Source organism: Podarcis gaigeae, assembly GCF_964106915.1.
Source record: "Podarcis gaigeae genome assembly, chromosome: 2".
Lineage (NCBI taxonomy): Eukaryota > Metazoa > Chordata > Lepidosauria > Squamata > Lacertidae > Podarcis > Podarcis gaigeae.
Window position 1 is genome coordinate 32,288,656 of NC_139679.1, and position 21,155 is coordinate 32,309,810.

General features: G+C 43.7%; 2 protein-coding genes across 3 annotated transcripts in view; one reads left to right on the top strand and one right to left on the bottom strand.

Annotated features, from left to right (window-relative positions):
* The window catches only part of LOC310839179 (autocrine proliferation repressor protein A-like), a 223,622-nt gene extending 216,011 nt beyond the window's left edge, over nucleotides 1-7,611 (bottom strand). Inside the window, exons 1-7 of one of the 2 annotated variants that reach the window (XM_083727639.1) lie at nucleotides 7,098-7,611; nucleotides 5,880-6,054; nucleotides 4,956-5,004; nucleotides 3,452-3,574; nucleotides 2,083-2,181; nucleotides 1,835-1,924; nucleotides 355-484 (exon numbers count right to left, since the gene is read on the bottom strand). In XM_083727639.1, coding sequence (XP_083583765.1) covers nucleotides 355-484; nucleotides 1,835-1,924; nucleotides 2,083-2,181; nucleotides 3,452-3,574; nucleotides 4,956-5,004; nucleotides 5,880-6,054; nucleotides 7,098-7,281 — 850 coding nt within the window. In that variant the 5' untranslated portion in view covers nucleotides 7,282-7,611. The remainder of the gene's footprint in view (nucleotides 1-354; nucleotides 485-1,834; nucleotides 1,925-2,082; nucleotides 2,182-3,451; nucleotides 3,575-4,955; nucleotides 5,005-5,879; nucleotides 6,055-7,097) is intronic. The other variant, XM_083727638.1, reaches the window with a different exon arrangement.
* Nucleotides 7,612-13,857: 6,246 nt separating this feature from the next.
* DNAH17 (dynein axonemal heavy chain 17) overlaps nucleotides 13,858-21,155 on the top strand; it is a 98,208-nt gene continuing 90,910 nt past the window's right edge. The window contains exons 1-7 of the mRNA XM_083727297.1: nucleotides 13,858-13,925; nucleotides 16,110-16,471; nucleotides 18,243-18,436; nucleotides 19,095-19,287; nucleotides 19,394-19,493; nucleotides 19,611-19,696; nucleotides 20,813-20,938. Coding sequence (XP_083583423.1) covers nucleotides 16,133-16,471; nucleotides 18,243-18,436; nucleotides 19,095-19,287; nucleotides 19,394-19,493; nucleotides 19,611-19,696; nucleotides 20,813-20,938 — 1,038 coding nt within the window. The 5' untranslated portion in view covers nucleotides 13,858-13,925; nucleotides 16,110-16,132. The remainder of the gene's footprint in view (nucleotides 13,926-16,109; nucleotides 16,472-18,242; nucleotides 18,437-19,094; nucleotides 19,288-19,393; nucleotides 19,494-19,610; nucleotides 19,697-20,812; nucleotides 20,939-21,155) is intronic.

Below are 21,155 nucleotides of genomic sequence, written 5' to 3' on the forward strand. Positions count from 1 at the left end.
CCAGCATGACTAAGCCACTTCTGGCGAACCAGAGCAGCGCACGGAAACGCCGTTTACCTTACCACTGGAGCGGTACCTATTTATCTACTTGCACTTTGACGTGCTTTCAAACTGCTAGGTTGGCAGGAGCAGGGACCGAGCAACGGGAGCTCACCCCATCGTGGGGATTCGAACTGGCGACCTTCTGATCGGCAAGCCCTAGGCTCTGTGGTTTAACCCACAGCGCCACCCGCGTCCCACATGCATTATAGTGCCACCAAAATTCCCTGGGGCTGCCCTTTCCCACTTATCCAATCCTTTCTTCTGCTACCATCTGATTCACCAGAGAAATCTGAGATAGTAGGAATTGCTCACCAAACGGATCAACATGTGAAATTAATTCCTGGAACTGTGGGGTGTCCAACTGCCGAGTTAGATTCATGACATAGAAATCATACAATGCAACGCCCCAGCCACAGTATGATCGGTATTCATGATGCCAGTTCTGTAGCAAAGAAGTCACAAATGAATTCTATGTGCACATAGCAAGTGTCATATATTAAGAACCTGAAGTTCTATAGTATGGAGGACAAGATTTATTCAACTCTTTATAGCAGGGCTAGGCTCAGAGGCATACCTAGAGTCCCTTGTGCCCTTGTCAAGGAGCTATATTGGTGCCTCCCCCCAAAAAAATCTCAGAAGCAGGCAAGGTTGCCTGGATAGGAGGAAGGTGCCTTCTTAGGACTAGACAGGGCACCCGCACTGCTCTCTGCCTGGAAGCCACTCCAGGAGTGCGGCGTTCCAGGTGTTGTGGGAGGACTCCAACACCTGATAGGTTATTCTTGCACCCCATCCCTAGTTGGGCAGAGTTTGGTTTCACCTACCCCTAGGTACACTTCTGACTAAGATGATAAACACAAAACAAAACATGCCAATAAGTTATCCCTATCATACTGCCAACAGTCAGTACCTATGGCTTTTTTGGTTATTTACTTGGGTTTCAACATCACATTTGTGAGTTCAGCTTTGCAGCTTGAGGGGAAGCTTAGTTAGGCTAGTTTTAGCCTTTTAGTTTAAGTAATCCAGAATGTTTTAAGGCAGACTAGATGCTCCTGCTATTTCCCCCTTTTATCCCCCTTAAGACAACAATCACTCAGAATACTTGCTGAAGAGTATCAGATACAGCAGCTTTGTTCAGGCAGGCTTAAAATGGTAATTCAGTTACTAAGACGTACTTAATGTCTAGCTTAAATTTAGTCTGATCTTGGAGCTCAGACTAAACAGATGTTTTCACATTGCTGGCAGAATGGAAAGAAATGGAGAGTAGGGTGTGCCCAGGCAAGTCGGAGAATATATAACTATGCCCTCCCCATGTCAGGGCACAGTGGGGGTATCTCTCACAGAGTTCTCTCTGGTAAGTTTACAGGAAAATTCTGTAAATTTCAGCATGTTTAGCAAAACATTAATTATTGATTTGACTGCACTTTAAATATTCTACTCATTGTCCCTCCCCAGCGTCATAACCAAACAGCTGTTAACCAACCAATATTTGGGGCAAGGATGTTTGAAAGACCATTTTCCCTCCACAAATTTGCCCCCTTCCCCCTTACAATCATTGGAGGGATTCCTCACTGTCCCTTGCCTTCAAAAGCATGGCTGATTGGGACACAGGACAGGGTCTTTGCAGTAGTGGTGCTGAAGCTGTGGAGTGCCCTTCCTCAGACGTTTCACTGGCTCTCACACTTGTGGCCTTCCTGCAAATGGCCAACATATTCTTATTTGTCCAGAGTACTATGAAGAAGACTCAAGAATAAGTACACACAGCTAGTACACCATCCTTTGAACAGATACTCACCTTAACAATATTCAAAAGATCATAGATAATTGGAATAAATGACTCAACTCTCTTGTCCACAGCTGCTACCAGCCAGGTGGCCCAGCCACGCTGCAATAAAGACATAAAGCAAAAAGAAGCAGAGGTATTCAGTTCCCACTGGAGAGCCCAAACATGGCATGTACAGGGGAAATGGGGGTGAGCATGCATAGGGCTAATTCTGGTGTGCCGGAAATCCAGTACAGCACAGACCTGCAGTTCATACCTACCTTGGAAAAACCAGCCACTGTGAACTTTGTGATATTCATCATTCCACCGGATTCTTTCAGCAGAAAATCTGCTACAGTGTCCATGCCACGCACAGCTGCCTGCACACAAGAGGATTATAGTCTCTAGAATTTGAAGGAGATGCCTTTTGAGGCTTTTTTCTTTGTCTTTTTCTACTTTTTTATTGTTGGTATGCTTTTTCTTTCCCTCTTTTTTCCTTTCTCTAATTTTCCTTTCTCTATTTTTTTGTAGATTTGATGTATATGTATGTATGTGTGTATATTTTATATATATATGAATTTGAAGGAGATGCTTGCATTGGGTTTCACTATATCATTCTATCAGCATGGCATAATTTAAGTGCCCTCAAAAGGTGTTTCATATTCATGACTTTAATATTCATTATGATTATTTATTAAATTTGTTCGCTGCTTTATCTTGCCCAGAGCAACGCAAAACGACTTAAAAGCAAACAGACAATAAACCCCACATAGATACAAGAGGAAAGAGAAATACATTAAAAACATCCCACCCACTTCTCAAAGGACAAAGGCCTGGTTATAGAGGAAAGCTTTTTCCTGGCACCTGTAGTGGAGGCGCCAGGCAAGCCTCCCTGGGGAGAGAATTCCGCAAACGAGGAGCCACTGCCAAAAAGGCTCATTCTTGTGTTGCCAGCCTGCAGACCTCTTGTTCCAAAATCTCAATGGGAGATTGTAGAAGCAGAAAACAACTAATTTACCTGCTCCCAAAAGATAACTGAGGGACGCGGGTGGTGCTGTGGGTCACGACTGGACCTAATGGTCAGGGGTCCCTTTACCTTAAAAGATAACTAGAATTTACTTAGCCATTCTGTAAAGGTGAAAACCTCAAGGAGGTATCCTTAATCCAAATACATTCAAATGCCGCCATGCCCCTGCTCTAACATTCTCCTCCATGGGCCCATACATCCTCTGCCATGCCTCCTCTAGGCAACCACAACAAGTGCACCCCTGCATGGGCAAGTGGACACACAACCACAACAACCACCACTGCAGAGGGCATGGGCATGTGGGAGCAGTGCACCTGGAGCACAGGAGGTGAGGTGCACCTGCAGAGGAGAAGGCACGGCCACGCCAGAGACACCAATGGCTTAGTATTTGCGTCCAGATCTGTGGCCTGTGGCCTGAGGCCGCCATCTCACCTCGCCTCATGGGCAGACCACCTCTGCTGGATTCTGCGATGCGCAAGCTGGTTTTAAAAAGTGAAAGATATGTGCTCTGCAAATGTTACAGCAGCTCTGCCAGCATTCAGGGGTTTCTGGAAACAATAAAGAATATTTCCCAGAATGATGGCAGCATGTGCTTGCCAGCCAATACAGAAAGCCAGAGTTACCTTCACCATTGGAAACTGAATCAGCACGTGCGGCGGCTCACTCTCGTCGTTCATGAACTTCCACCACGAACAAACAAGTGCAGCATTTTCAATGCTGTTATTGCACATTTGCAAAGGGATTGTCTAGAAGCAAAATAAGAGAAAGATGAGTATGTTTTTGGTTGAGGCATCCCATCTGGACCCCTAGAACAGCCTGAGAGGTCTGACTTAGTTCACAGAGAGGGGCACCAGGAAGGGAATTAGCTATCACTTGGACAACGTAAGTTCAGTTCTGTTGATGGATGGGTTGTTCTGTTTAATGTTGCCAAACCTGTCCAACAGATGATACCTTCCCTAACCCCACAAAAAATCCTGCATTTCTTTAATTTACACATATATTTGGGCTAAACAGTCCTCAGTAACCATGACTGCAAATAGAAGAGGCACCAAACACAACCTTTAGGAACAGAGGTCCTGATAAGGCACTGTCAAGTGGCTAGCAACAAGCCAGTTCATTCACAGGGCAGACATGGAAGGCAATTAGCTTTTTATTAGCAGAAAATGACAAGACAGCAATGTTCCTGGTTCATCTTAGCTCAGTGGAGGTGATGAAACAAAGCTCTAGGCATGCCCTCCCCCCTCTGGCTTTTAATCTAGATCACACCCAAGCAGATAAAGGTGGTGTTGAAGGGATAAGCTCCTCCTCTGGGCCTGTCTGGCCCATTGCTCAGCAATGTGTATGACACTCCTCCTGCGGGCGGGGGAGAATAATCAACAGGACTGGGACTGTGCATGCACACTGTGACTCTCAGCCTCTAATCCTGTCCTGGAATGGCCTCCTTCTCCTGACCCCTCCCCCTTGATTGCTCAAGTCTCCTGCTTCTTTCAGCTCCCAGCTCATCCCTTCTGCTGACTGCTTCTCGGTGTCCCACCACCAGTCTCTGCCCCCTAAGGCATAATCTGCAGAGCCCTCCCTGGAGGGCTCTTGGGCGGGTGGCTACCAGCTCTCCTCCTCGTCCAACCAGGCTCTTCCATCCACAGGCCAGGATTGTTAAACTCCTAGTGAAAAGGAGGCACAGTTGCCCCATGTACAACCCACTGGGAATGCAGTGGGAATCTATGGCTCCAGTATGTATCTGGGGAACATGCTCCTGCTGCTCTCACCTTCACCTTCTCTAAGGAGGTGAGCCCCACATGACAAAGGAGGTGAGTTCCACATTTTAATTCTAGTATTTTGAACGACATCTATGAAAGAGATGGTTAATTCTTCACATATTATGAAATATAATTAGCTGATAAAGAAAGGTTATTGGACACACTGCATATTTCTGCTCGATTTTGCTCTGAGACTTCCCTCAGAGTGAAATTGGGGAAAGAAAATCTGTAGTAGAAGTTTCCAATGGGAAAAGGTGACAGCCACACCTGTTTCCCCATTTCCACCCAACCAACTGACTCCTGACTCCTACATGGGTTTGAAAGTCAGTGTGGGAAGTTCCCAGCATGGCTAAGATCCTAGAGCACTTACCTTGTAGGTGATTGGCTGGTTTCCAATCTGCCCCAAAAGTGCCGCACAACTTCAGAGACAAAACAAAATATGAGTCAACAGCAGTAAATGCCGCGTGGGATCAACAGACAATGATGCCAAAGAGACCAGAGTCAATAGCTCTGGGTGGTAGCTTTGGAACAATCACAACTATGATTTTAACACTAAAATCAAGGCAAAGACAGAATTCAGGCAATATATCCAATCTTGTTTTAATTTATACATATTCATTAGGGGGCTGGGGAAAAGATGAACTAGGATATGTCTCTGGAACATAGAGAAACTGTCTTGAATACAGTGAGCTGGATTAGTTATCTTCAGTCCATTTTTGTTTCTGGCTGTTTCATTAGCTAGAACTTGTTTTTCTCCTGCAAAAACACTCACAGGTTGCAAAATACAGAATTTATTAATGTATGTGGGATAACCAACATATTTAAGCCTGATTAATGCATGAAGGGGTAAATACCACAGAGCAAATTGTTCTGCCACTTCCACTCACCATGGGAGGAACTATGTATTCAAGGCTTTGTTCTCTCCCAGTCTACCTGAGAACCTCAATGTGTGAAGAGGTGTAAGCTGGTTGCTCCAGCTTGGACTACATCACTCTCGTCAGCCACTCCTGAGTTCCTATACCAATAATTTAGGAACCACTATATAGCTGCCTCATACAAATCCTGCTTTGCTTCAGAGAAGCCCCAAATCATTCTGAGGTATTCCTCCTCAGCTGGAAGGTTGTCCAAGTTTGATGTGCAACCCTCATTCCCCACCAGGAAAAGTAGTTTCTCCAAGTATGTCTGCCTTGCAGTTCTCTATTCTTGTAGGGTTGCTAATTCCCTTAACAGTCTTAACAGAGCACAGCAGAGATGGTGCCATATTCATTGCTCAGAGGTCCCTCCAATTACTTACGACCCAGATGATTTTGCTATATTGACAAGGTCCTCAACACTCAAATCTCGTTTACTAGACAGGTCATCATTTCTTCCTATCCCAAGCATCAGGAAACATGAGTTATTCATTTTTCGTTCCTTTGACACAACGATGATCAGCTCATGCCACCAAATTGGGTTAGACAATTCAGACTCTGAAAAGAGATACACAGAATCTATTCATTGGGGGATTTGGCCTCCATTTCCCCTTTAAATACATTTTCCACCCAGGAGGCGTATTTATTTATTTATATTTATTGATCTACGTAGTAGTAGAAAAGTAACAAAATGGAAACAGTGTAAGATAGTGTTTGGTATCTCCCTTGTTTATATCATCATTCCATCTTACATGTGTGAGTGAGTTTCACTCACATGGCTCATGACATGGCTCAGGAAGCGGGCTATGTTAGTAAGCTGTGAGGAGGACAGTATTAATGTTTTTTTTCTCTCTGAATGAAGAAGACATAGAAGTCTCGAGGGAAAGCAGTGCAGCAGTAAATGGGCTCTCTGAATGGAAGAACAGATTGCAAGACTGAATGAGAAACAGGCATGGCCCAGTATTTCATAGTACAGGCTGATTACAAAACTGGAAGTGCGAAAGATACACAATTTGATTTAAAGCAAGAAGCTGCATTTTTCTAAGTGAAGCTGAGACTATGCTTGGATTAGCATATGTTTTGTGAATGTGTGTGTGTGCGCGCACATTCTTTTATCCTCTGTTCTTCAGGTAAAAGCTTTTGAATATTTAAGGAATGTATTGACCATACTTTACAGTAGAACCCTGTGTTACAGATGGGATCTGTTCTGGAGACCCGTCGGTAACACAGAACTGACGCAAGCCAAAGCGCCATGTCTGCGCACACACGCGCCGCAATTTAGTGCTTCTGCTCATGCGCAAAGCACGATTTAGCAGTTCTGCACATGCGCGAGCGGTGAAACCCGGAGTAACCCATTCCAGTACTTCCGGGTTGCCGCGGGACACAACATGAAAACACGTAACCTGAAGCAGATGCAACATGAGATATGACTATATGGGAGTCAGTCTTACATATGTTTTAGCTTCCTAGCTGCTAAATATTGCTACTCTGCAACATTCTTACATCCCACAGTGCAGATCACACCCACCCAGCAGCCACCTTCCCGGATTAGGCTCCCTGTGGAAATGTCTTCCTCTGTATTTCAAAACTGCTGCTCTCACCATTCAGCCACTTCAAGGAGGTCATGTTGAGGGTATAGATGGTCACGCCAGGCCTGTCTTCCTTCTTTGTGACAGTGTAGTTGTAGTGAGGGTCATATTGCTTGACGTAGACATCCAGGGCCGTCTGCGCCCATCCAGAGGGCAGGCAGGCTGCCAGGAGGAGGAGAGAGAAAGCAGCATACATGGTCAAGCAGGTATAGTTGCCTTGAAAGAGGTACCTGCCTTTGTTCAGCAGCAGTTCTCCCACTTCAGATCACAGTTGCTCCCAGCAGGAAAGCTCCACAAGGCTTGGTGGTGTGTGCCAAAGCTTTCATCTAGAGCTGTTCTTTCCATGAATGTCACAACAACTTTCTCCAGTATTTATACAAGTCTCGTAGCAGGGAGGGCCCTGAATCACATGGCCAAGACAGTATTTATGCAGATTGATCTAATGAGCGCAGGAAGTAATTCTGCCAGTTATTCTTCATTGACTTCCAGTCACAAAGCACCCTCCCACTTATCAATTCAGGCCTGTAGTCAAACTTCTACTTCTATGTGGGACATTGGTTCACCTTCCCTTTGCACTTTTTGAAAAAGAGCTTTCGAAATGGTAAAATGACATCTTCCAGTTAACAACTCATAGCTTGCTTTTTAGAACTGAGTGGGAGATGTTTTGAGAAACTAATTAGCAGCAAATGCTCCTCCTCATCTGAAGTGATGGTAGTCCAGTCTCCCTTTACTTACTTGATCTGCTCAGCAGATCTCAGTGGAGAAGCTGGTATAATGTGGGCTGGTTTACTGACTGAACCCAAAGAGTGCTCACTAATTTTTCCTCGTCATTGTGGAAAAGGGTGACAAGTGGAGGGCCATAAGGTTCTGTCCTAGGCTTGTTGTTGTTCAAATTTGCAGATGGCACCTACTGGGAGGGTTGCTAATGCTGCAGAAGACAGAATCGGGATTCAAGATGACAGATTGGAGAACTGGGCCGAAACTAATAAAATGAATTTAAATGGGGCAAATCTAAGAACCAGTTGTACCGGTCTTGCCAATAGTATGTGTGAAAAGAATCTAGAAGTCTTAGTAGACTACAAGCTTAACATGAGTCAATAGCGTGATGCAGCTGCAGAAAAAGCTAGTGTTACTTGACAGAAGTATGGGATCCTGATCAAAAGTAGTAATAGTACCACTCTATTCTGCGTTGGTCAGACCATGCCAGACTGTGTCCATTTCTGGGTGCCACAATTTAAGAAGGATACAGTGGTACCTCAGGTTACATACACTTCAGGTTACAGACTCCGCTAACCCAGAAATAGTGCTTCAGGTTAAGAACTTTGCTTCAGGATGAAAACAGAAATCGTGCTCTTTTGGATCTTAGGTCCAATTACAGTGATTTGGTTGCCCTGCTGAGAAAGAACAAAATCAACTTTAGGTGGGAATTTCCCCCAAGATTTAAAAATAAAATCAGTAGGAGATAAAGTTAAATTTTTGAATAACTACGAAGAAGATTTGCAGAAGGAGCTTGGAAAAGAGTCAAGTGCATCGGACAGAAGATCACCAGAGGACCAGAACAAAAAGCATTGGACAGAAGATCACCCCCCCAAAAAAGGAATACTGGACATAACAAAATTTCGCTTTGGACTGGATAATTCAGCGAATGTGACACCAAGACCACCAACAGAAGAAGAGCAAGCATTGGGGGCAGTTGGAGGAAAATCAGAGTAATCACACCATGGCAGATTGGAAGAAATTAAAAGTTTATCTACAGAAATATTGTAAAATTAAGGAATGTTAGAAGGAGGCTGGAATGAAGTTATGTGGCTTTAGCATAAATATTATAAAGGATTAAGTAAAAACAGATTGTTAATGGATGAAAGTTACATTATATTAAGATAAATTATAGGATAAAAATTGAGAAAGATGGAAAGGATTTGCTGAAATAGCCAACCGAACTAGAATACAAAAAAGGGAGTGCGAGGAGGTCAAGGAAACAAGCAAATGAAAGATAAGTCATGAGAAGGTTCGTTGTGGTTTTTTTCAATTGTTTCTATTTTTCTGTTTTTTATAATTATTTTTTTCTTTTTTCTATTCTCTTTTTTTCTTATTGTGATGTGATGTTAAGTGTTTGTTTAACTTGGTGTTTTTTCTTTTTGTAACCTTTGAAACTTTAATAAATATTATTTTTTAAAAAAATAAAGAAAAAAACAGAAATCGTGCTCTCGTGGTGCAGCGGCAGCAGGAGGCCCCATTAGCTAAAGTGGTGCTTCATGTTAAGAACAGTTTCAGGTTAAGTACAGACCTCCAGAATGAATTAAGTACTTAACCTGAGGTACCACTGTATTGACAAGCTGAAGCGTGTGCAGAGGAAAGCGACCAAGATTATCATGGTCTAGAAACCAAGCCATGTGAGGAATAGTTGATGAAGTTGGGTATGTTTAGCCTGGAAAAGAAGAGACTGAGAGGAGATATCAGGACTCCTCCTGCAGCTGCTGACACCGTGGGAGGGCCAAAGGGACCTCAGCCTCTAGTTGGCTCCTATGTGTGGGAGAGTTGCTTTGAACATTGTAAAATCTGAACATTTTTAATAAAATAAAAGGAGATACAAGAAATATAGGTATCTTGACACTGCTTCTTCCCATTCACCTTCTGGTAAATTTCCCCTTCCGTTTCCTTTTTTTTTGGGGGGAGAGGGAAGTGGTGACAATTTCCTTCTCCATAACCGACCTCTCCAGCATTTGAGACGGGGAGACTTTATGTGTCCCCTCTTCTTAACGAAGGAGGCAGTTTCGGTGCCGCTCTATCCCTTGAACCACTGTCTCAGCTCTGTGGTTCCTTCCCCTCCTATTTCAGGTCCTCCAGCTTGTGCCTTACCCAGCATGCACCGCAGCAGAAGAGAGTGTTGACAATAACAAACAGCAGTAGCAAGGGGGGGGGGGCAGGAATCCTTAGCTGTGTTGCTTCTCTCTCCCCCCAAGACCACGGGCGCCAAATATGGGGGGCCGTGGGTGTGGATATTTTCACCCCCTCCCACTGCAAGAATCTCCTGACAATGTTTTCAGAAAGGAGAGGGCGGAAACTGCTTTTCGCTTCTTCCGCTCCTCCCTGACTCTGTTGGAGTCTGAGTGTTATCTCTGTAAGTGATTAGTTGGCTGAGAGAGAACTGTAACTGTTATGTACTGAAGTTTTCACCCTGGGCCAGCAGGGGGATACTGTAGATAGTTTTCACTCAGGTCCGCATATGCAAATAAGGAATTGAAAGTGATGTTCAGTGATTGGATAGTTACAGAAAGTTGTTACTGTTGCTTTGTAGTTGAGCTCTATATAAGCAGGTTGGCTGAACCCTTCAATTCAGTTCTGTTCTGGCCTGTGCATAAACAAGAGCTGTCTGAAGAATTGCTGTGTCGTCTGATATGTTCACCCACAACTTAACAGTAACACTCATGCAGTCCAGTAGCCTCTTTTAGTTTTTAGTTTGCAGTAGCTGTTAGACAACAAAGGAGTTATGCTTCAGAGCTTTCTCCCGTGTTATTCATACTCTGCTGAGTTTGGTGCTCACAATGGGTCCAGTGCACTTAGACCTGCTTTCCAGAAGTAGAAGGTCTCTGGAAGTGCTCTCTAGTTCGCTAGCCCAGTCGGGGCAGAAGAAGTTGATCCCAGTCATTGGCATCGGCTCAAAGGCGTACTGACCCCAAAAAAATCCAAATCAGAGTGCCGGCCCCCCAACTTCTGTGACAGCTATATGCACATACTGCGGGGCATGCGTGCATGGTACATTGACGTCACGTGGCCCCTGTACCTCTTCAGTAACGGGGGGGGGGGAGGCAAGGTGGCACATGTGTCCCTATCTGGGAGTCGTATCGCTGCTGGCATCCTTCCCACTCCATCCTCCAGCTGGCAATGCTTGAGGCTGCCCTGTGGAGCCACAGCAAAGGGGTGGAGCAAAAGGAGCTGGTCACTGAAGCTGCTCCACACTCTGCTCCATGCTTGGCTTCCTCCCCCTCCTCAATTTTTTGGAACACTGGAGGGTGGCCTCCCCCCCAACAAAAATATTGAGGAAGGGGAGGCAAAAGAGCTTGGCCCGTAGGAGTTGGCAGCCCTGATCAGAGGTAGCCCTGAGACAGGCTGGTTAGCCCAGTCTTGCTTCTACTAGAATAAACAAATATTCAATTATGAAGTGTGAGATGTTCTTGACAGAACCAAACAGCTCCACCTGGCTGATGAGGCGCCATGACAAATCTAAAATACAGAATTGCATTTACACCCTGTGAGATGTTACGGTAAATGGATTGGTTGTTACTGTAAATAAACCACGGCTCCTGTGGTTTGGTTTGGTTTGGTTTGTTTTGGTTTGTTTTGGTTTAATTAGCTGTAATCTGACATGATGACTGAAATAGGATAGGTGCTGGGCATAAAATAACTTCATTAAATGTTGTTTTCTGAAACTTTCCCTAATTTCCTCTTCTTGAACAGCATTCTTGTTCAGTTGTTAATTAGGCAATTTGACCTTACTGTAAGGTGATTATACCATTGGCTGCCCTATGTTTCTCAGAAGTGCTTCCTAACAAACCTTCCCCACCACACACACACACACACACACACACACACACACAAACACACAAAATCTTTATTGGTGCCACCCAAGACAAGACCACAGAACAAACTGTCACAATACCCAAGATTCTGGGATTTCAGGTTCCTGATTTTCCCAAATTCTTCCCAGCTTTATTCACTAAATATTCACTATATATAAGAAAATGACAAAGTGCCTTGGTGTTGAGATTGTATATATGATTTGGAGCTGCCACCCCTGCTCACATTACTCACCCTCCCACCATATATATCCACCCCTGGAAACCCCTCACCCACCATTTACCCCTCACCAACCTCCCTGCCACTTTCCCATGGCAACCCCCTGGAAAATGCACTTCCCACTCCCACACATTATTCCACATCTTTGGAAGCCTTGCTCTTCCTGGTCCCAACCTTATAACTGCATAACTGAGGGGGTCCGTTTACTTCAGATTTTTCTCCTTTGGTTGACATACAACTTCAAAACACAATGAAATGGCACCAAGTTTTAAAAAACCAAAACCCTGTAAGAATACCTACCTGGCAAGAATCATGTTATCTTTATCAAATGTGGAGATTTGAATAGTGACCTGGATGAACAAAAGGGTTGTATGGAGGGGGCCTCATTCAGGATTCACATTTAAACAGTGCAGCATTTCAGGCAAAGCAGATAGATAGATAGATAGATAGATAGATAGATAGATAGATAGATAGATAGATAGAATTTTTGTTGATCCTAAAATCTGGGGATTATATTTTCTCCAGCAATACAGATAACTTTGCTTCCCTTGCTTTGTTGCTTTTTAATATTTTATATTACCATGCCATTCTTTCTTCTGTCCTACCAACATGCTCTCTACAAACACTTTGCCTCACTGTGACTTCCTTTGCATCCTCACCAATCCCACACACCCACATTTGCTCAACCCATCACCTAGCTTGTTTTAAGCATTTTTATGTCCACTCCTTCTACTGCCTGCTTTTCTGAGTGCCTCTCATGCCTCCTCTGGCTCAGGAGTGATTACAACAGCAAGAGCTGGAGGGTACACAGCATTGCTCCTCTCCCTTGCAATCTGCACATGGATAAGTATCTGGGATGATGTGAACCTCTGAGGTGAAAACATACTTGTTCCATCTGGCAAGCTGTGGTGCTTCTGCAGACGGAACAAGTAGAAGAGCGTGACGTTAAATCCCCTCTCCATCTATAATTTTTAATATTATTAAGATGACTACATGCCTCTTCTCAGGAAAGTAACCGTGGGCCATTTAAATAATATCAGCACAGAGGAGAACTTTTTCTGAGAGGGAGAATAGTGTGTGAGTTTAGCTGGCCTGCTCATCGTGGCTTCATACACACCGTTCATTCACCTGAAGGGCTGAAGTTTTGCACCAGTGTGGGATGAGCAGGGCCAGCCCTAATATTAGCTAAACTGAGGCACCTGTAGATACGGAAAGGCAGGAAGTGAGCAGTGCTATACAGTGGTACCTTGGGTTACATACGCTTCAGGTTACATACGCTTCAGGTTACAGACTCTGCTAACCCAGAAATAGTACCTCGGGTTAAGAACTTTGCTTCAGGATGAGAACAGAAATCGTGCTCCTGGGGCGTGGCAGCAGCAGGAGGCCCCATTAGCTAAAGTGGTGCTTCAGGTTAAGAACAGTTTCAGGTTAAGAACAGACCTCCAGGACAAATTAAGTACTTAACCCGAGGTACCACTGTATCTGCTATGCATACTCTTACACAGGTCTCCATAGCCTAATGCTGACACTTACTTTATGAAAAATGCATCAAAACATTTCAATCCAAGCTAAGCAACACTTTATTTCTTTATCCAACCTAAGAAGCACTTTATTTGTCAATGATGTAATACCAGTTTGTGGGCGAATTACTTTTAGGACACATTTAACAAATGCGAGGGATAAGGTGGCATAGCATCCTAAGACAGTGTTTTGAAACTAACACAAGCAAGAGAAGGACAGTTGGAGATTCACTTCTGCTTTGCAGCAACATTAATGTGAGGATCATAGGGTTTGTATCCATCTCATGACTAAAACCTGATGTGCCTTGGTGAGTACAAAACGCAACACAACGAGGTAGTCATACAAGCACCATAACTTTCTATTTTGACACCTTAATGGAAGCAGGTTCTACCAGTGTGTGGCAGTTGAGGGCTGATGTCACAAGAATCTTGTGGGAGTCATTGTTCCTCGACGGTTGAGTGACTTTCAGTTGGATGCCACCAAACCAGTTTGGTCAAAGCATACACTTTGGTCAGAGAAAAGGTATCTTTTATTTTTTACAATATTTTTTGTATTCGTTTTCTATTACAGTCCAATAATAGCCTCCTTATAACAATACCAATTTATAATGCAATTATTAATACAATAGTTCAAATACCGAATTATATGATTTAGATAAAGAGCCTCCCCACCGTGTGCTAGATTTGATAGTTTGATGATTTTCCTTTATTTCTGTGTTCCAGAATCTTATTAATTTCAGTTATAGTCCGGTCATAATAACAATCCCTTATTCAACAACTGCAATATTAATAACTTCTGTTCATGTAGACACATTCAATGATTTATAAAGCTACAAGGAAGGAACTCAAAACTATGGCCTCAAACAAACAGGAGCATAACCGTTTCCCTGCAGGCCATTTTCCCACTAAAAACTCCCCTCCTGCAGCTGCCTTGCCACCTGCAGGGGAAATATATTGTGTGTACATATCTTAAACTGTAAAGTAGTTTTAAAATCAGGTTGTGATACAGTGGGGAAGAGCGGGTCTAAGGTTCAAAGGGGAGGGTTAAAAATGCCCAAGCCCTTGGCTGTGCCTAACTAGCTACAGTGGTACCTCGGGTTACATACGCTACACGCCTCTTCTCAGGAAAATTAGTAACCATGGGCCATTTAAATACAATGGTACCTCGGGTTACATATGCTTCAGGTAACAGACTCCACTAACCCAGAAATATTACCTTGGGTTAAGAACTTTGCTTCAGGATGAGAACAGAAATCGTGTGGCGGCAGCGGGAGGCCCCATTAGCTAAAGTGGTGCTTCAGGTTAAGAACAGTTTCAGGTTAAGTATGGACCTCCGGAACGAATTAAGTACTTAACCTGAGGTACCACTGTACTTCTTTGCTGGACCAGGAAATGAGCCTTTTCTTTTTCTTTGTACCTTTCCTAGTGAAAACCCACTCCTTAAAACTCAATTGGAGCAAATGGCAACCCACAGAAAACCTCAGTTGACATTTACTCTGATTGAGCGATAAAGAGAGGACTTTCCTGAGGGAAGCTCCAGAGCAAAAAGAAAGAAAAAAGAGGGGGTACTTGGGCACAGAGCTTTTAACTGCGAACTTGTGATTGGAAACAGTGGGGCAAAAAAGTTAAGTGCAAGCTCTCACTCTACGTTTTCGTCTGACGTGGACTTTTTAGAAAGAATCTTCAACACTATCCTGTCTACCATCTCTGCCTGTCAGCATATTGTCTTCCTTTCTAGGTGCTCCAAAATATGATCTACATCACTAACAAACAGGCAAGAGTACAGACTCTGCACCTGCCAAAAGCTAAACAATATATGACATTTACGTAGTATGTGATTTAATATTGTGTGTATGTGTGAGCATTTTAATGACAAACAGTATTTGCAAAGGGATGGGTGATCAGGGTCAGGAATGCAGTGTTCAAAGAAAGGGAAATTTAACCCTTTCCCTCTGCACTGTGGTCTCAATGAGCCCTCCCTCACCCCCAAAAAGCTACTGTTTGGCACAGAAGGGAAGTTCCACCGGCACCAATGGAACCTTCTCTCCCAACCGAATATCAGCTTTAGGGGCAGGGTTTAATTGGGGCAACAGCACAGGAGAAAAGTAGCCCCCTCTTCCATATGTGGTTCTTATCGGGATTTGGGGGGGGGTCGCTTCTGGTTGCTATTTGTAATTTTAAGAACCCCAAAAACATAAGCAATGTTAAAATCATGTTTCCCATCACATGCATAGCACTGCTATGGTCATATAGGATGAAGACTTTAGCCCTGTACATGCAAACTATCTCCGTATAATCAACACATGGACAGGCAGTGGGTGGGACCATGCCTACTGGCTCCCCATATTCAAATATATGGAGGTTTGGATCACAAGGTGAGGGGCGTTAGATGATGAGGGCTACGGATGTGATCCAGCTCCTGTCTGACCTTTGTTGATTATACACAGATGCATCAGATGCAAAGAGCTTTTACATGCCCTATAATTAAGCTGTCATCTGCAATTAAACCCAAATAATCCTTCCCTGCCCCCATTCACTTGCAATGAATTCCATAGTGCAGATATGTATGGGGAAGCTAGAAAGCTAGCATGGTTCCCAACAGGTTGGATAGGTATTCTGAAACGTGTTGACAAGGATGTTTTCTTTTCAAGACAGGAAAGAAAGACTTTCCAGTCAGTTACCTGGTCAGTTTTTTTTCCCTTTCAAGTGGTTTGCAACTGAGGAATCAAGATGGCGACTGACAAACGACTGGACTTCATAGAGAACTACTGCACCCTCTTTCTCCATGTTAAACCTGACAAATGGACCAAGTTTGCAACCAGTGAGGAAGTCCACTCCATGCTCAATGAGTTCTATGAGAAGCATGATGTGACAGCACTGGTGATCACCCTCAATCCCACTGGACAACTAGTTCCTTGTCTTGGCTTCCCAGCAACACTGAAGAATAAAGGAATTTATTTTGTGAAAAAGAGGCGTGAAAATGTTAACAAAGAGAACTTTCTGGATTTACTCCTTGTTGGAGATCTCAGCCCCTCCCCTGTAGAGCAGATGATGGCTGTCGTGGAAGAGGTGGGCATCCAGTTTCTCTTAGCGGTTCACTGAATGATATCTCTTTATAAACAAACATATGAGGGCGTAGTCATAAGAGAACCACACAATGACATGAGGCAGAGAATGGGATACATAGTTAATACAGCTCCTTATTTTGATTCCAACAGGATTCTCAATCTTTCATGAAGTTGCAGATGAAACTGCTGTGATGTGATGGATCTATCCTTTTCCAATGTTGGACAGAGCCAGTCAGGCTTTGGGTCTGGAAGTGAGAGATCCCTCTCCTTAAGCCTATCATATCACCTACAACTCCAATAATGTAAATGTTAAACATTTACCTCACGCAGTTGTTGTGAGGGTAGAATTCCTCCTCTCATGTTTCTTTGAGGAACAGCAGGCTTGAAGTGTAATAAATCAATAAAGCCTACCAGCTCCTGATCATCAGGGAATGCCCCAAGTGTAAAAATTGCATTGCCACATTGCCCTGGCTATACTGGGTTGATGATTAAATTCACCATATTCAAATTGTGCATTAAAAAACATTTAGGGTATGTCTGTGCCAGAGCCTTTCCTGGACTTGTATGAACAACTGGTTCAGTCTGCACTAAATCCCTAATGTTCTCTCTAATTATGGTTCTGCTTCTTGTTGGTGTGGCAGAGTGTTACTCAGGATCCAGAGGCACTAATATTTTCCAGCGCTTTGGGACAGATGACATGATTAACATAGTCACTGGCAAGTTTATTATCCTCTTTGTAAATGCTCAAACCCAACCCCTTGCTTTTCTTTGCACATGTTAAGCTACATAGGAAGCTGTTTTACACCAGCTAAGAACTGTTTCCCACCTAGCCACAGCAATGCCTGTTCTGACTGGCAGCAGCTGTCCAGACAGATATCACATCACCTGCTACCTGGGATTGCTTTTACTGGAGATGCAGGGAACTGAATGTGAGTAACCCAAAGAGCAGCACAGGAACATATGATGACGCAAGACAAAGACACAAACACAGAAGAATTGCAGCAAACAGCACTAATATGGTCACTGCCTCCAGGTTTGCCCTGCCACCAGCTTCTCGTGGTCCCAGACTTACCACAACCTACTATCAAAGAGTGATTCCTGAGCATGTTTGAGCACTGCAATGTTTTGGGACTGTGGCGGTGAGGGTTTGCCCATCTTTGTAAAACTTGATATTTACAAAGCAGCCAACTCAACGAAAACTTTAAAAGGGACAGTACACGGGTATGGAGTTTGTTGCCCTTTTCAGCACTTTCTTTAGCTCAACAATAGCGCCATTGGGATGTGGCAAACATAACTTCACCCAGTATTCCAAATGTGGTCACACCACAGATTTGTAGAAAGGCATTGCAATATTGGCAGTTTTGTTTTGGATCCCTTTCCTAAATATCCCTAGTGTACGATTTGCCCTTTTCACAGCTTCTGTATGCTGGGCTGCCTGACAAAGTCTAACAATGCAATTCTGTTCTCAAGTTATTCCAGCTGGGCAGGATTAGGCTCACTGCCATGTTCCTGCACTGGTGAAAGGCAATACATTGAAGTGGTGCATTACCATTGCACCAGTGTAATGCAATACTGATGTTACGATGGCATTGCGGTGGTGTGGTGGCTATCAGAATCATAGGACCATGACTTCCAAAAAAGACGTTCCAGCTACTGGGATGTTTAAAAAAAGAGGCTGGACTTTTCCAGAAAAGTTTTAGATTTTATTAAAACTAATTTGATATAGTCCTGTGATCAGTAATGTTTGAAACAGAGCAATTATTTCCCTCTAGGTGGTCTATTCCTTATTTATGAAGCACGAAAACCTTGCTGGATGGCCTCAAGTGGTGGCTGATGATGTTATACGGGCAGCCCACAGACTGAAGAATGAGATGTTTGTCATGGGAGGAAAGATCAAAGGGAAAACACTGCTTCCTTTGCCAGACCACATAGATACCTTGGAGAGTTCAGTGGATATGTTTGACACGTGGGTGCCCTAAAATAATGTCTGCCATTGTCTATACTTCTTGTTGTCTTGTACACTGTGTATGTGCAGCATATGCAGACCCCATTATTTTCATTTATTTATTTTTTAAAAGGCTACTCTCATCACTAAGGGGCAATTACTTGCAAGTATGTATTTGGCATGCCTGCTTGCTGTGATCCTCAGTGATGCCCACCATCAAGGAAGAGCGATGGCCCAAACAAAGGGAAATACAAATGTTCCTGGTTGTAAAGGCACAGGCACCCAGGAGGGAATCCAAGGACCACTAGACAGTGCTCCTGCAGCTAAAGAGATCCTGGAACAATTTACTGAGTTTTATATTATAGCCGGACTGGCTAGTAACTGAATGGAGCTCCCTTTATTAACTTTGAGTTCAGAGGTTCTTAACTTGTGGCCCATGGCACCTAGGAGGTCCACTTTTAAGGGGTCTGTGAACCAAGTGCAAAAACCCCCAAACAATAAAATAAATAGTCTGCAAAATTGTGTATGTGTTTATGTGCATTGGAAGGGATTCCATAGATTTCCTCAGATTTTCAAAGGGGCCTGTGACCCCAAAGAGGTTAATAACTGCAATGCAAGTTGTTTCTGGATCAGAAGTTAAAACTGTTTTCACCATACTGTCCTTTGTGGGTTCTTTCAGTCTTCCTAGAGCTGTGGACAGTACACTGTTACACTCCATTGAAACCATCATCATTGACTGGTCTCATCAGATACGAGATATCCTGAGCAAAGACTCAGCACAGCCTCTTCTGGATGGCTTGAACCCATTACCCAGAGTGGAATTTGATTTCTGGTACAGCCGGCAGGTTAACCTGCAGTGCATAAATGAACAGGTAGGTGGGAGTTTATGGGCACTTCATGAGACCTGGCTGCAAACCACCATATGGTCATGAAAACAAGTTGCTAAAGTTGGGGGTTTTGTGTTTTTGTTTGTCCCAGCTATATGCCCCTCAGGTGAAAAAGATAGCTGATATTTTGGAGAGGGCAAAGAGCTGTTACTGGCCAGCACTCAGGAATGTTTTCAAGGACGTCTCTGCAGGTACTACCTCCTTTCTTAAAATAAATGACCGCCAGCAAGTTATTTTGGGTCATATGTAACAAATGGCTTTCAAGCCCCTCCTTAATTTACCTACTCTGTCATTTTTGTTTTATACAGGACTGAAGGAAGCTGATGATATTAACTTGTACTTGCAGCCACTGAAAGTTGTATTGGAAGAAGTGGAACAAGCTGAATATCATCAGGTATATATATTAAAGGGAGGAAATAACATTTGAGAATTAAAATAGGCCACCTTGCTTATGCATCACTGCTAAGACCCTCTTAAAAAATGAATTGCTAGCCATTTTTACTGCTACAATCATGTATAAAAATACCTGGAGGGCAACAGTTTGGGCAGGCTTGGTGTATACATTTTGTCTGTCTTCCACGATACTTTACTGAGGGTTATATTCTATGTAGCACTATGGTGAATGTTCACCAAGAAGTCCATCGTTATCCAAAAAGTTCAAAAAAAGAGGCTGTTTTCAATGGCCTACAAACACCTCTGTGAAGAGGAGCTTATGTCCTGGCTTACACCCAACCAATCAGAGCTGTACTTACCTGCAAGTAAAGAAGTTCATTTCTTAACATTTAATAATGCAATCTAAGGGTAGCCTAAGCAGTCCTTAGTAGCTGGGAAAGTGCAGAATCGAGTTCAAGTGCTCTGACAAGAAGTAGCAACAATAAGTTTGGTCCAGGAACAAGAGCCAACGTTCAGAAGTCTGAGATTGGTAACTAGAGTTCCGTGGATGTTGTGATGTTCCTACAAGCAGTGGTGGAGGAAGAGGAGTGGGGGGGGAGTGCACCGCCCCCGCCAGTGCGATCCTGGTGGGGTGCCATTGCGGTTGCCCCCCTGCCCGCGCTGGACGCCACACCCCCACAGGCGGCATGCCACGCCCCCGGGACACGCGCCATCCCCGTCCTCACCTGCTCTCCGCACCCTGGTGCCGGAGCATGAAGCTCCACCACTGCCTGCAAGTTTCCCACCTACCCACCAATATTTTAAACAGAGATGAAGAATGCCCAGCTACTCACAGGAATCCGTATCCCTGCAGGAATTCCTGGGTTTTAGGCATGCACTCTGCCTCATGCCTTTCCTTGGGGTAAATAAGTGATGCAAGTGCGGCGTCACTTATTGCTGAAGAATTTATCCTCCCTTTGGAGAAATTCAGTAAATTTGTCTGTCCAAAAATAGGGTGGTGAATTTTTAGAGGCCATTTGCATACAGCTCAAGTTAAAAATAAACCACCTTACCTTAAACATGTGAAATTTAGTTGTTTGAAACCTTTACTTTCTCTTTTTTTAATATGTCCACACAGCTTCCTCCATTCATCAGCAATGTCATGTACACCGTATGCTTGATCTGGGCCAATTCTGAATACTACAACATTCCATCCCGGATCATTGTCGTATTGCAGGAGATCTGTAACCTCTTCATTGAATTGGTACTGTTCTGTGAAAATAAAGTTCTTGATTGGGGGGATTCCCACCCCCCTTCCCCATATTCTTTTCTTCGTTTCTTCTAATTTCCATTTGGTTTTGGTTTTGGTGACTGCGGCCATTAAATATAGTTTCAGCCACATTTATTTTGCAGATGCTGAAATTGGTTAACTGGAAGGTGGGGTGGGGAATAGAAAATGAAACAGGGCCTGGGCAGGTTTA